Raw genomic sequence first — 16164 nt, forward strand, 5'->3', positions numbered from 1 at the left:
AGGAAAGCTGGTTTGAGTCCCGTGAAAGGGATTAATAAATTAAAGATAAATTTCGACCACTTCTTGGTTTCCATGAGTAGCGGGTTCGATGACCACTTTTTTTGCTATCTTTGAGCCTGAAAGAGGCTGAATTCAAGACTATTTTTTAATTATTCACCTGCTTTTTGAGCTACAGGAGAGGAGGCATTTATGCTGCCAACTCTTTTGTCTCAAGTAATAGGTAAAGAAAATAAAGTAAAATGTAGAAGGAATGAAAAATATGCCGCAAGGCATGCTTCGGAAAGTAATGAAAAAACGATACTACAGTAAAATCTTGCGCTAAATAATATGTACAGCGAGTATTCATGGTTTATTGTTTAATACAACAGAGGTACAGAAATTGATTAGTAGTCTGCTTAGCTGGGATTCTGGTTTCAGCTTTTGCTTTTATGTTTTTTTAATAATTCATGAAATAATTTCAACCGATACATTATCCGTTCATCCGTTCCCAACCCACTTCCCTAATCATTGCGAAAAATTTAGCATCACTCTTACCCTTAGCCTATTAAACTGCTCACACTGATAATGTCACTCAGTTTGAAAAGTGGAAGGCAACCTCCACGAACAGCCATTTCAAAAGTGCGAGCGGGTGGTTGAGGTTATATTCATTTATTTACGCGGAAAACCTGGCGTATAGTGAAAGATAAAATTTCCCAATTTTAAGCTACCAGAGTCTCATCTATTGGTGGATGAAATGCAATGTCCTATACTTTATCTTAAGCATATAGATGAATAGATGATGGAACAGTTCCAAAAATTCCAATTTAGTACCTTCAACAAGTTTCACCTTTTTAATTTTAGATTTTGGCATAAAAATTAAGTCCCTATTTGGTCTTCAAAGGAAACAATACACCTAAAAATGAAAAAAATATAATGCGACTCCAACGCGAAGCGAGGGGCATTTGGGAAATGAGGGGCAAACATAAGGAAATTTTACAGTGGAGTATTTATTATATAAAGTTAATTGGATCTTCAATTATATTGAAGTATGAAGTTACTTACACAAAAATGGTATGCTTTCCAGATATGATGCACAAAGATAGTGTTCACCTGGTATTTATGCATTGGAAGCAGACAATCATCAACCGAAAAAAATAACGTTCTTGCATTAGAAGGGTAATGGTGAAATCCATTGTATGTCAATAAAAGTAATTGCTAATTGTAAAGGGTAACGTATATTTTACCATAGAGCCCAAAGAAACTATTTCATTCCAAAATTATTCTGATGAAGAGTGGGCTGTTCCCGATGTTCTCTCCACCGCCCACCTAAGATAAAACTCCTTCGACCCGACCCACCTGACCCAATAGCTTGATTGGCTTGAGCCGCCGATGGTCTCTTCTAAATAACCGTTCAGCAAGAACTCTTGTCGCATCGATCTAAATCCCTTCCCCAATACCCTCCGCCCCAGGCATCCAATCCATATTTTGGGCGCACATCACGACCCACCGTCCGTTTTGGAAGCGGTTGCCGACATTCACGACGTGACCCCGCGAGCCGAGGAGCCTTTCGCCGCATTCCTCTCGCAGATGGCATCGCATCCGACACCCTACACTCCGCTCGCGCCGCCACCCAACTCACCCACCGCCTTCACTCCCACCGATCTGCCCATGACGTACGTGCAAAAGGTGATAGGAATGAATCGGTTCTAGCCAGGGTCTCCCCTCTCACATTAATAAAATTATCATCCCGGCACACTACTGACAAGAGAATCTTTCATGCCATACTTCTAAAATGACAGATCTTTTTTGATTAATTGGATTCACTATCGATGCGCTACAAGTCAGAAAATTTTCCACTCTACCGAAAGGAAGCCGGCCTGAAAGGCATCGGCGTTAAGTCCACGTCTACCAAACCGATCGTCTCGAGTTCGAATCCCGCCTGGACATGGGTGTTTTTAAATGTTGCCCAATCATATTTAAATGATCGTAATTGGGGGATCATAATCATAACAGACATCATCATTATTAAAGGAGTCCAGCCCCACCTGTTATTCCTTGCGGTCCTGGAGTCCCGGCGTCTCGTCCTTTCGCCCGATTGCTCAGCAACTGGTCTATGATCACGGTTAATCTGTTCTCTTTCCTCTTGTCCGCATCGCCGGCACTGGGGAAAAAACCAAGGGTAATAAGGGTTAAAAAGAAAAAAAATAGAAAATAATTTTGAGAGATTCAGCGACATTAGAAGAAGAAGATTATATTCTCCATTATTCTTAAGCTTTCAAATGCGGGGAATTACAATGCCACAATGCCGAGTACCAATAATTTTCCATAATAATAGGAGAAGTAAGGAAAAGATACATTTTTATTCATAAATGAGAAAACCATGTATCCGTTTTTGTCAAATTTGGCGATAAAGTTCACGTTATTGGGCCGGCAGGAAATTCCATCTAATCTATGAAATCTCATGTGGTTCGATTTTTTGAATTCTCTTAAGAACTTAGAAAAGTGCAGAGGTGTAGAAACCGAAATTTTGGCAGAAGGAGAAACTCACGAAAACAACGTTTGACTAGAGGAGATTATTTTCATAGCTTAAGCACAAGGAGAGTAAAGGAAGAACCCGTCGAGAGCAATAGAATAGATACGAGGAATAACTTCATGGGGAGAGAGAACTCATTCACAAGCGGTACAATTTATATTTTTAAATTAAAATTATTAACTTCACGTACTGCGATGCTAAAAATCGACCTAGTAATCTAACCTTTGGCACCATTCCCTTTATTTCAGTTACCCAACGTTTCAACCTCGAGGTTGGTTTAGATCGGTAGTGTAGAGCACACCACCGACTGAACTACATGCGTGTGAAGAGCGCACATTCAGGGCCTTTTCCAATTCTGGGGCATTTTTCTGTGCGTTTCACCCGTTTAGAACCCGGGATTTTTCATCTTTGTAATCAAGGTTAATAAAAACTTTGAAAATTTTAACACATGATTTTAATAAAGTTATTAAAATCATGTGTGAAATTTATAAAGTTTTTATTTAACATGGCGCAATTTCACGAAGTCACGCCTCAAACTATTAATCATACATTGATACCAATTTTGAATCCCCACCAAAGGTGTTTCGTTATTCTTCTGTTCACTAAGTACTTAAGTCAAAATTTGACACTTTCCTATGTGTTCCAGCGCAAACCACAAAATTGTTGCTTTTCTGGAATTTTGAATACCTTAGTCCCATAATGTCTCAATGATAAACTTAAACAATCTAAATAATGACGTATCCATCAAATGGAATCCTATTGAAAATAACAAATGTTTTTAACGGTGCACAATTAAGTTTTTTCCCTTTCAAAGAAACGCCGGGGAAATTTTCGATTATTTAAACCACTTATTGACACGTGACTCGAAAACACGCGACACAAATATGTTTTCTCTACCCTCCCCAACCCGCTTGAAGAATTCAAGCGCCAATATACTCGTTTATTTATGAAATCTAAAATTAATAAATTTATGATAATGGGTTACATTTTATTAGGAATTCTTCTTTAGTATAACCACATGCTTTAAACTTGCCTGATGTTTTCAGCCTTCCGATTCGAGGCCTTCCCGTTCCCGGGGGACGCGGGTTCGATTCCCGCTGGAATCGTCCCCTCCTCGTCGCCCTCCTCCTCTTCGTCAACCACCAGCTCGTTCTCTTCGCCGTCCTCCTCGGTCAGCCCCCTCCCGTTGGCCCTGCCCCCCTGCTGCCGGCCGGGGGCCGAGTCCGCCTCGCCGTCGCACTGCCTCCTCCTCTTGGCCCCGGGGCCCTTGGCCATCGGGGGCTGGTCGACTGGGGAGGGCGCTTCGGGGGCCCACGGACTGCCCCCGCCCACCATCTTCGAGGTCGCCACCTCCTCGCCCGCGGCGGAAATGGAAGGAGATGATGAACCGGGGAAGCTGCCGCGAACCTCGGCCAGTTTGTCGACCTGCGCCGAAGAAAAAAGTGGAGCTTGTGAGGTTCATCATAAACTTTGGTGCAGGAATGCGGCAAATGAGAGGCGCCGCTAGCCCCGGGCCCTTGAGGCAAATTCCAAAGAGATGGCTCATAGTAACGAGACATTTCAAGAAAATTTAAACTACCATAGGTGCAATTCATCTTTAACTCTTTCGCGGATAGACACTTCAAAGATAATTTTCTCAGAAACAGGCCAAAATTTATTCACAAAACTCTCAAAAATGGACGTGAGACGTCATGTCCCAGGGAGACCACGGCTACAGCCGTCTTGTCCGCGAAAGGGTTAAATATTTGTGCGATGAGGGCCTTCCACAGTTTATAGCAAAATTTATCATGCATACTGGGTCGCTTTAAGACATCGTTTCGTGCAAATTCCTGTGATTACCTCGTGGTTACGAACCATCTTGAAAATGGTTGAGCCTTACACCACGGATATTAAGTAGCGTTTAATTATGAACACATCAGAATTTAATGCCATATTTCATTCAAGTCTCCCACCCAAACAACTAGCAGATCAGAATGGAGCGATAATAAGTTAATATACACAAGTTAGACAAGGTTTTGCAGTATTTCGTTCACAGCATTTTTTCCCGGGATCAAAAAGTGTCCTAGCCTTGAAAAAAAAACTGCTCAGTCAATACATTATATATTCATAGTCATAGTACTCCGTTGGTAAATTGTTAATACGAGCTTTTCCATGTTATTAGCACTTCCCAGCATAGACTTCAAACCTATTCACACGGGTTGTGCAGGCTTGTGTGAAAATTCTAACCCTAAAACCAACTCTAAGGAGTTTCATGATCAATCGTGTAGGTACTTAATTCTAACTTATAATATTAAAATATCATTTTTTCTACTCTTGGAAAACGAGGTTGAAACATCATTATTTATTTGTATTCTTGGTGATTTAACCTAAAACTTTGGAAGTAAGAAATTTTTTCAGCAACAAAAAGGTCTACATGGTCATTCAACCGGAATGAATATCGTATAGCCTATTGACCTTCGGCCTCGAGGACCACTTTCCAATTGGCTGGCCTGCTACGTACACCGAATTGAATATAACGGGTGGAGCGATCGCGTGGGTTTTCTGGACGTCCACTTAAAACCACCAAGGCGGGGAGCGGCCTCTTTCATGTAAATGCTTCTGTGAAATTCTTCGCGGCGCGAAATTCATCACATTCCAAGAATCTGCTTCATCGGCTTGAAAATTTATCGTTCACTTACCGCGGCAAGCATGCTTTTACTTAAACCGCAGCGTTGGTGCAGAGTGTGGCCGTTGGTCATGTTCACTCTCGACCACTCGAAAATAACTGAATCCGCAACACCATCCTCGGAAAAAAGAAAATTTCTCCACTTTTTTGGAATTCCGTTACGCGCCAATTCTGTACTAACTCCCTATCCAAATAATTTATTTTAGGGCGCAAATACCGAAAAAAAACAGTCTACTAATTCTACTATTTTTGAACAACAAGTGAAATGAGTTGATGATGTAGTGCTACAGCCACCCATACTGCACTGGTTTATTATGCTAAATTGAACAGAATTTAATAATTAATATATATATATACCCTCAATCTTAAGAAATTCCTTTGAATGGTTAATGTTCAGTAATGTTCAATGTATTTCTCTTTGGTTCACTTTCGATGCTCCACAAAGCAAACTTTTCGAAGTTCTTATCTTCCTTAAGTGCATTTTAACGGTCATGGGTTTTTTAAAATACACCAATTAAAATACTTTCGTCATTGAAATCAAGGTGGAACTCATATGGACATCGTTTTAAGTTCTAAGAATTACTAAACGTAGAAGGAGTGTGTGCTAAAATGTAATGTGCATTGAAAATTGATGCAGAATACGAATACTACACCCTTGGAGTAATTTAATAAATTATGATAGGCTGCAGTCATAGTAATATCCACCCTACTCAGTACATTCCACCTACGGAGAACAAAATGTTGAGCAGAAATAATCGGGCAGACCGCATTGATTTAAATGCCAAACGATCAGAAAGAAGTTCTGAAAATACACTGAGCTCGGAACGATGATGCCGCAACCGGCTACCCATTCCCAATAAATTCCCATGTTTATGGGCATTTAATGGCAGTTGATCATGCAAGACTTATTATTACATATAATGCACACTATGTAGGCATAAAGAAGCACCATCGTATTTCACCCACCATCGGAGGGGGGCGCGCCTCGGCATAGAGTACATACGGTGCGATCAAAGGCTTTCGCCGACGACCACCGCTCGCCTTCGAGTGGAGACAACCGGGGGCCACCTAGCGAGCCGCCTCCATTACACACAACACGTACACGCGAGGCCAAGGGCGGTTGGCGCTGGCGCGGGCGGAGAGAGCTCTGCGGGGTGGAGTCAACGGGCGAGTCTTAATAAACAAAGGAGCCGCGACTCTTGAGAGGCGCGTGCTAGACAGTGGCGCCAGGCTCTCGAGAAACGCTCGGTGGGCTCCGAGTTAAATAGGGGACAGGGAAGAGACAGGAAAGAGAGGAGTTTGGGAGATGGAAGACGGGAGAGAGGCGGAAAAAGAAATTAATACCGAGAAGATCGAGGTGGTCTTAGGGATCGTGCATAAATCAAGGTATCTACTTAAAAAGATGCATCACACCCTCTCGACCGTTAGTATTTTCTCTTGCCTCGTAATATTTGATTATTTAAACATTTGGTTTGTTCCAAAGGCAAAATATTAAATTATCAAAATATTTTCAACGTGCCAATTATCAAAGTATTCCACCGATTTAAGAAGGTTTTCATGGAGTTTTTAGGAGGAATTTTGGCAGCCTCTCCTCCCTCTTCCATTAACAGTAAGGCCTACTTCCTTCCATTCTATCAAAAAATCTGCTGATAGGAGAATTGAGTTTTTGAGCTGCTCAAACCAATCTTAGGATTGTTGAACTGTGATGAATGTTATGACCAGACAGATACTTCTGCACTCTGTATTTTTCGCCTTCAAGGCCACTGCATGAAACGACAGACATATACAGACGGGTATGAGGAGACAGTACCTAACCGATTGCCCTGCAATAATTTTTAAGGTATGGGGAGGATATTCACCTCCAGGGAAATCAAGCAGGGCGACGGGAAGGACGAGGGGTTATTATTAAAGTATTCTACTGATTAAGGTACGTATCCATGGAGTACTTAAGAGGCATTTTGACAGTCTCTCCTTCCTTCATGGACTTTTCTCTTTAATTCATAATAAGGCCTTATACCCTTTCATTCTATATCAAAATCCTATTCTCTTCCTTCCTCTCCCTCGTTCACCTAATATTCTGACCTCTAACACTGTTTTCAAAATCCCCTCCCCGCTCAAAACTCGCTCCATTCATACCATCTGTCTCCTCCATATTTCATCTAGAAAAAACGCCAACATCAAAAATATTTCGTTAGGAGTCATTGCCTAGGACCACTGCCGTCGCACGTTTCAACAGTTAGCGATAGTCATGCGAATACCGAAACAAATAGCCCACAACCGTCATCCTCACGTGAAAATAGAAACATTGATCCACAGAGAAACTGTCTCTATGGTAATGTGTGTGTAGGAGCGTATCTGTCACGTAAATTATTGAAGTTTAAGACAGGAAAGAGGGGAGCTTGGGAGATGGAAGGATGGCGAGAGGCGGAAAATGAAATTTAATCAGTGTAATGTCCGTAATCCGGCCTTGCGGCAATCCGACATGTCCAGTAATCCCTCCGGCAAATATAATTCCGTCAGTTTTAAATAAAATATTTTTCAATACAATGAAGTGCGTATTTGTTTTATTATAATGTACATATGAATCTTCACTCACACCCAAATCAGTATGGAGATTTGGCGTCACTATATGTATTTAATTACGAAATTATACCTTAAAAATCTTTTTGTGCATTGGGTTTGTTTCCTGAACTTTTCCAATAATTTAGCGTTTTCAATAAAACGACTATGCCACGGATGCATATGTGTCGGAGTATTGAGATTGCACTGTACCGAAGAGATCGAGGAGGTCTTAGGGGTCGTGCATCAATCAAGCTACCCGCCTAAGAAGACGTGTAACGCCCTCTCGACCCGTAGTGTTTTTTCATGCTTCGTGGCCTTCGACCCTATAAACAGTAGGTGAGTTCCAAAGGAAATATATTAAAATGCCAATTATCAAAGTATTGTACGGATTAAGGTGGGTTTCCATGGAGTAATTTAGAAGCATCCAGGCAGCCTCTCCCTCCTTCATGTACTTCCCTCATCAATTCGCAATAAGGCTGCCCTCATTCAACCAACATTCCTACTCTCTTCCTTCCTATCCCTCGTTTACCCAACTTTCTAGCCTAATGATATCTGGTTCAAATCCCAGGTGAACAAATCAGAAATCCTCGAAGTGCGAGGTGACATAGGGAAAGGAACTGAACTCCAGCCCTGAATGTGCTAACTTCATACACCGTGCCCTAGTCCGGGGAGAGCTCTACCCTCACCTAACCAAACCAACCTACGGGTTGAATCGCTGAGTAAGTGACAGTGATCCAATAGAAGACGGCCTCGTTGCAGGACATGGAAGAAGGGAGTCCTTTCTACCACCGCCTTCAAAAACCACCTCCCCGCCTCCTCGTGCAAGATGACAGAGCACACGCTATATTCGTGACCGCCGCGCCGGCTCTGTGCACTCTGTGCGGGGAGGGAGTCCACGCCCTCCAACAAGGCCTTCCCTCCCACCCGCACACCCATTCCGTCTCATTTATACCGACTCCTCTGCATATACTCGCCCTTCCAAACCTACCCCCGACCTTTTCCCTCGTACCTTTCTTCTCCCAATCATCATCTCTTCCCCGCTCCTTCTCCTCTTCCCTTCAAAAATCCTCCTTTACCTCCGACATCCGCCTCTTTTCTTCTTTAAATAACTCACATTGTACGGCACAGCGCGAAGGCATTGCGGGGGTGAAATGGCCGAAGGGAGGTGCAGCCGGGGAAAATGATGTTTTTAAGAGAGCAGACGCTGGTGGTGATGATGGGTGGTGGGTTTTTCTGAGGATTTTTAGGGAGAGACATGGGTCAACCTTTGGAGTTATTCTCCCGAGCAGGACTTGCTGCGAAAGTAGGAAAGGAATAGTGGTTAACGCAAAGACCAAATGCATCTACTCCATGCCTTTTTTTCCCCGCCTTTCTTTAACTGCACTATTTTGAAAACTGCTGCCTATCCTGCTAGTGAGACGTCAATAAGGGTCGGTCTTCGAATGGAGTACAGGGAGAAACTTGAACGTTTTTCACCCAATATTAGCGAACTCAAACGGGAAAATGCTCGCTGCTTACCTACAAGAGGCACAGAGGAACAATTTGTAATAGTTTATAATAGTTCATTATGATCGCAGACGTAGAAATTTGAGAGCAATAGAAAGACACTTAATATTGGCTGTATTCATTCAATATTATTTTGTTACGCTTGAGCTATTGAAACTATTTCACCGTATCAAAAACCCAAGAGATGGCTGACAAAGGATCATTTGGATCTTTTTTGTTATTTTAGATCAGTATCATTAAGACATTATTTAGGTCTTTTTTGGTGACGGATTACTCGTTGAACACTTATGCCAGCATCTTGAAATTTTCTTTGCGTGTAAAACAAAACCTAGTCAGAATTTTCCAGCATCTAAAAATATGGCTCATGATTTCCTCAGATAGCTCATGAACGCCTTTCTCAGTTTAAAGTACATGAAATTTATTAGAACATGTGTGTTTATCGAAAGCTTTATCGTTTTCTTGGTGCACCGGAAAAGGCGAGTGTGAAGATTGTGTACCCAGATGAAATACGTATTCACGAAGTTCTCCGGCAAGGATTACGCAATTTTTAATCCAAATTTGACCTCCGATATGTCTATATAATGATTAATAAACTCACTGTAAAACAGCTTTGAAGTCATTAGTATACCAAGAGCAATATGTACCAATCCAATACTTAAAATAATGAGATCAGCAGCAGCGGTTTTGGCTAGTGTTGTCGGTGAGAGTAAAGCCATGGAAGCAGCCACAATCATTGTCGTGAACGAGTTAGATATTTACCTAATAAAATGTATGTGACATATTTTTGTACAAGAAAACGATGTTTAATTTTAATACGTATACTTCAATTGACAGCAGTTTTAGAAATATAAACTGGAACCAATTCTGTCACACAACTCTTATCGCATACCCAGCTCTGGTAAAGAGGTTTTCTTTGACTATTATCAAAGGGCAGAAGTGATGAGAATTTGCGCACTAAGTCGGCCCAGATATTCCCCATCAGAGCAGAGTATGTGACCAGATATTCCCCATAAGAGCGAGTGCTCAACTTTGCAAGAGGACAAAGACATTAAGTCTTCCTCGTCATCAAATGCGACGCGCAATGCTTGAGGCCATATTTCAGAATATAGCCATTTGGCTCGCACAGCAGAGAGTGGGATAGCAACAAAGAGCCGACGAAAGAAGGACAAGAGTGCGTGCGCTGTAGCGTGCTCAGATATGATCGAGTGCTAGGTGAAGGTAAGCGCAGGAGAGCGGATAGAGACATTAATCTCCGAGGAAACGATACAAGGCTCAATGGAGTGCGGAAACAGTGCGACGAGCAGGACCCAACCACAGTGGCCCGTGTTCCAACAAAAAGAAGTTGACTGAATGCTCGTGAGTCTTCGTCCGTGTTCCAACGGTTGAACCGCAGACTAACCTTGGCTGCTAATTTAAACCCTCACTATTGAATAATTCTCCAAGAGTTTATATTAGTTAACATTAATTTGAGACTTTGATAGTATCGATGAAAAAGACAAAAACAGAATCTAAGTTGCTATAACATTTCATCTTTTATTGATAATAACGATTAAAAAAACATTCAAATCTAGGAGCCGTCTTTTCAGACTAGAAGCTAAAAGAAAACTAAATGAGAAGTAGAATACGGAAAGATTTTCGCTAACTTGACGGCCTTCGAATCGGGATTTGATAATAAATCACTCGACTTCCTACTTCTCAAAATGTGATATTTTTCACAAGTAGAATATCGTATCAGATACGCACGGTTGCTTTGGATAAGTATTGAAAATAGCATGGAAATAACTTTAATTCTTCTCTTCTTTCAATTTATTTTATTCACAAAAGTAAAAATTACCGGAAAATTACCACCTTGCTGGGAAAAAATTATCTTGAGTAAAGGTGCAAAATTATTAAAGGTGCATTTGTAAACTATCTGGGTAGCAAACGTTACTCAAGCTTAAGATAAAGAATAAAGTCAATCAAAAGTGCTCACTGGCTTTAACATATTGTTCTAGCTAATTAATACCCCCTAAAAAAGGAGTGATATATGATAATAAATTAGAAAATATTAATACAAATGGAAACAATTCGGGAAATTAAGGTAATCATTCAGCCACCGCAAAGTAGTAAAGCATCTGGAGCCTTATTATAAACTATCTGTAAGCTATACCTACAGTCATAAAATTGAATAATAGTACTGCTAGTATAAATTTACGTAAGCACACGAAAAAAAAGGTTCAAGAGACTCAGTACAAGTACACGGACATAGCATTTGAGGTCCCGAGAAGCGAATAAACCGGATACGATGGGGAGCGTTCGTATAGAGGTGAGGAAACAGTAATAAAAAAGGAGGGTGTATGGAAATGATAAACGAAATTGTTTGGTCACTGTGGCTTGCTTGCATCGCCCAGGGGATACTGGCGTCGCATGGCGAGCATCGCGAGGAGACGTGAGGGGTCAGAGGTCGTCGTGGCGGCGGGGGCTGGGCACGGGGGAGGCGGCGGTGAGGGAAGCGTGCGATGTGGTCCGAAACACATATCGAATCATCAATCATCCCTCCTCCCGGTGTTGTCCATGAGTGGGGTGAAGGGAGCAAAATGCCACAGAGACGGTGGAGGGGAGTCTGCTCAAAGGGTCAGGGCGCGAGTGGCTTCGCACAGGTTTATATTGGAAAGGAAAATGGGGTGTGAGTGCCGCTTGCTGCTCGCAAAATCGTCTGGCGTCACATTTTAAAGGAGAAACAACTAAACAGAAGGATGATATACAAGGTATACTACGCTATCAATACACGTGTTTAGAACCAACACAAAAATATTACTTCTTACAACTTACACGTAGCATTACATTCATGATAAATATTTTATGATAAATATGAATATATGAAAGCCACACCAAAGTTAAATTTGAATCGTACGCATGAAGAAATGCGGTGAGGTAATATAAAATGTGATTTTTTTAACGTGAACTTATATTCCCGCTGGGAGACACTGATTTTAACGTAAAATAATAATAAGACTTCATCAGACTTCATCTCGGATCGATTGACACTCCATTTAAAGAACATCAAATAATAAGGTATTTTAGCTGAGGGTCCATAAATAAAAATGTTTGGTCACCAAACAACGAGGAGAAAGCATCAGCGATTAAGAAGTATACATAAAATACAACTGAAAATTAAAAATAACAACAGGATATATTCAGAGCACATATTAGAAAATTGCCCAAATAAGCGTAGGGGATCCCTAATGTGGGTTAGAAAATACCCAACAGAAAATATTCAACTTTCAAACAGCAAAAGCTTCAGTGTCCTATTGTACTTACAGTGTTTAGAATACATTAACTATGAGAGCCGTTTGATAAAATAGCCAAAGTTTATACAATTCCTCTTTTTGCAGTGGGCACTTGATATTTTACAAAGAAAATTAATTATTAAAAACATGTCCAATTTATATTTGAAGCCAATTCTTTCGTGCAAAGGAATTTATGCGCGTCAGCCTTAAAAGAACCAAATTTTCCTGGAGAAATAAGTTCCATGAATGAGAATAAATTACATTAATTCGTAAACTGTTTTTGGAAGATTTAACTTTAGTCCAGAAATGCTGTTAAGTTTCTAGGAAGAGAAATAATTTTTACTTTAAACACCCAAAAACTTCGTTCCTTTAATTTTTTTTCGTAGGAAGGGAAAACTACTATTCCATTAAAAATTTACAAATAACCATAGAGTGTTCAATATTATGCCCCATCATCATACTTCATCTACAACGCACAATCATATCTAATTGTGAGACAGAATTTCAATACCAGGTAGTCGTGAGCATTGTAATTACGCCGACGGAGGCCGTCAGACACTAACGGATGATAAGTGTGCAGAAAGAGAAACTAGATTCAAACCCATAATTACCTCAAATGAGGTCTCAATTAAAATTGCAGCGAGGAAGATAATTGACTCTTCATGCAACATGAAAAATTGAAATGAAATGAGAGGATATTCTATAAGCTGACATATATAGGATGGTATTTGTAAAGCAGCTGTTCAATTTCAAGCTTGCCAAGCAACGCCTGACGGCTAAATCAGAGAATAAAATGCAATATCTTTTATAATTGTTTTTCTAGGGTGAAGCATTAAAAGATGACTGTTCATTAATGCGATCAGTCTTTTGAGCGAGTAATTTCCAACTTCCACATACCGAGGTACCATGTGGAAAAAAGTACCTTCTTAATAAGATGCTAGAAAATAATCCCGTTGATCGTAGTGGGGGTGATAAAAACAGAAGTAGGTTCGTTGCTGTGACTCAAAAACAGATAAAACAGTATGTGTAAACACAAGTTTAACTTATTTCAAGGGATGCTACCCAATTTTCAGTAGAAAAATCTTTCTCTGTCATCTTTCATAGTTTAGCCCTCTCAATATTTGAAACTTTAGGTGGCATCGCGAACAATTATCAATGTTCAATACATGAATATTCGAACGAACGTTACATTACATTTGCCTAATAGCAGTATGGAAATAGGTTTTCTATTGTCATATGTAAAATAGGTAGCGATTTTTCAAAAGAATACCAAATGACTAACGTGAAAATATTAATAAATATTCGCAAAAATGATGTGCTTTTATACCACTGTGTTGAAATCAGCCAATTTTACTATTTATTTCGCTTGGTGGGTGTAACGTAGTAGAATAATTACCTTTCTGCTGTGTTTCCGTACATTTTAAAATGGTTTATGTAAGCTCATATCACTTAATATGCATTATTTCGTAGATACTTTCATCGAATTGACCAACAGACGATATTTGGTCGCCGTATTTTTGTAGGGTGTAAGGGTGATCAAGGTACCCTATACCACGTAGAGGCCGTTTAGTTCCTAATGTAGTTTCATGTAGGGAAAGATCGGTTTATGTAAGGCTGATGACGTATCTAGGGTCGGTTGGCCTTACAGGGCCGACCCAGAATACGTCCATGAGAGATAATAAATCCCAGAGCAAGGGAGATCGGGTATTTCGAACAGACGAGCGGCGAGTGACTTCTAATTTAAAGAAGAGAGAGGAACAAAATTAAAGGGCGCTGCGAGGTGCTCTCGATCTTGTTATAGAGAACTACCTTGGAGAAGAAGCAGCTCTTGTCATTGATAAAAGGGGGTTAAGAGCTTCTACCGAACACGTCCGGGATCAGTGTGGTAATTTAATGGGTTCAGAGGTCGCTCACGAGCCGAGGAGATTGGTCGAAAAGGTGAGAGCGAGAAAAAGGTCATCGAATCAATGCGGATTTCTCTGAGGAGGTCGATCAGCAGTATAAAATTATATGGAATTAAATTCTTTTTCAAAACGGATTTAGATCCCCGCATCAAAAATATTATCGGCTAACGATTGCAAGTTTTTAAATGCCTACCGCCACGGAAACCCTATGAAAACAGTATCAGAAAATTTTCGTTATTGCGTAGATTCATTCTAATCTGAAACTAACTCACTATCTCAATTCAATACGGTACAGAAATCTATGAAAATATACGCATGGCGTCATTATAGCAGTTACAAACAGTACGAATGAAAGGGACAATGGTTATCGTTAAACGTATTGCAACCTTAAATTTCATTAGGAGAACAGTTTCATAATTTTATCATAAATGGAAAAAGTTGACCCTAGTGGGTGATGAGTCGTGAGAATTCATAATATAATCTATCAAAGTTTTCTTTGACTCAAAGAGATCCTATAGTAACATAACGACGATGTATTGATTTGTAGATGTCTAAAATAAAAACTTTTATATTTCAATGGCCGGTCGAAGAAAACTATAAATAAAACCTAAAACTTTACCACAACACGACCCTTAGTTGGCTCAGAATAATAATGGGAGTAATCAGAATCTCTAAGCTTTGAAGCACTAAAATAGTTCCCAATCATTCGGTCGTGAAACGGGATATGAGATTGGAACGTTAGGAACAAATGCAAATAATAATAAGTGACGTATAAAGTCTTATCAAGTATTCACTCAGATTACGAATGCTGCTACGTCTACGCATTTTCTTGGGCCATATGTCCTATCGTATCAACGCTTGGATGACGATTTCTACGATGAATGGACCCAATTAAAAGACCATGAATCCTGAAACTTCACAAAACAGAGAGAAAAAGAAATATTAGAATATTTCAGGGACCTACCTCAGTAAATGATAAAATTAAAGGAAAAAAAACGTTGATCCGATCAGAAAGTTGATTAGAACGAGAGTTACTGAGGGGAGTGACGAATGAAGTTTTGATAAGACTTCGGTGTTCTACGCGACCAAAAAATATGATGGAATCAGCCACAAAGGACACAAGTCATTACATGTCAGATATGATTCCCCAGATACATGCAGATCAAAACAGGATTCTAGCGAAAATAAGTGTAATTTTCCGACATCAGAATAATAATAAGGTTCAATTTTTCACAAAAATTAATTTTTATGAAAGCGATAGACCGATTAAAAATTAATTAATGGAGAGTTTCACCTAATTAGAAGTAATCATTAGGAAAAATTGAGCGTTATATTTCCAGAATATAAAACCGTAGCATTTTGATAATTTGATCTGAAAAATACAAATGTTGGTATGATGTGAAAGGCTTACTTTGCCCCCGTAATCGCGTAAACACCCGAGACACTATTGGATGAAGCTCCTATGGAGTACGGCAAAGCAATTTAACACCTCTCGCATCAAAATTATCCGATGTAAAAGTTTCCTAGATCGAATCCAGCAGTGCAGGCCAATAACCGATCGGCATGGCCTTTATTAAGCTCCCGGATATCGTTTCTCTCGCACTCAACGCTACGTGAGTGGCACAATCGCCAGCTCACTGCCAGAGGTCAACTGAAAAGAGAGCGTACAGTGACCTCTTCTCTTTCGATTCTCCCCTTACTTCTCGAGGTGACCGATTGTCAAAGCGGGACTGCTCATTCCTGCAG

General features: G+C 40.3%; 1 protein-coding gene across 1 annotated transcript in view; it reads right to left on the bottom strand.

The window, feature by feature from the left end:
- LOC124159218 (proline-rich protein 36-like) overlaps positions 1-16164 on the bottom strand; it is an 864854-nt gene that overhangs the window by 693427 nt on the left and 155263 nt on the right. The window contains exons 2-3 of the mRNA XM_046534867.1: positions 3546-3937; positions 2025-2140 (exon numbers count right to left, since the gene is read on the bottom strand). Coding sequence (XP_046390823.1) covers positions 2025-2140; positions 3546-3847 — 418 coding nt within the window. The 5' untranslated portion in view covers positions 3848-3937. The remainder of the gene's footprint in view (positions 1-2024; positions 2141-3545; positions 3938-16164) is intronic.

The sequence above is a fragment of the Ischnura elegans genome, chromosome 5 (genome assembly GCF_921293095.1).
Source record: "Ischnura elegans chromosome 5, ioIscEleg1.1, whole genome shotgun sequence".
NCBI lineage: Eukaryota > Metazoa > Arthropoda > Insecta > Odonata > Coenagrionidae > Ischnura > Ischnura elegans.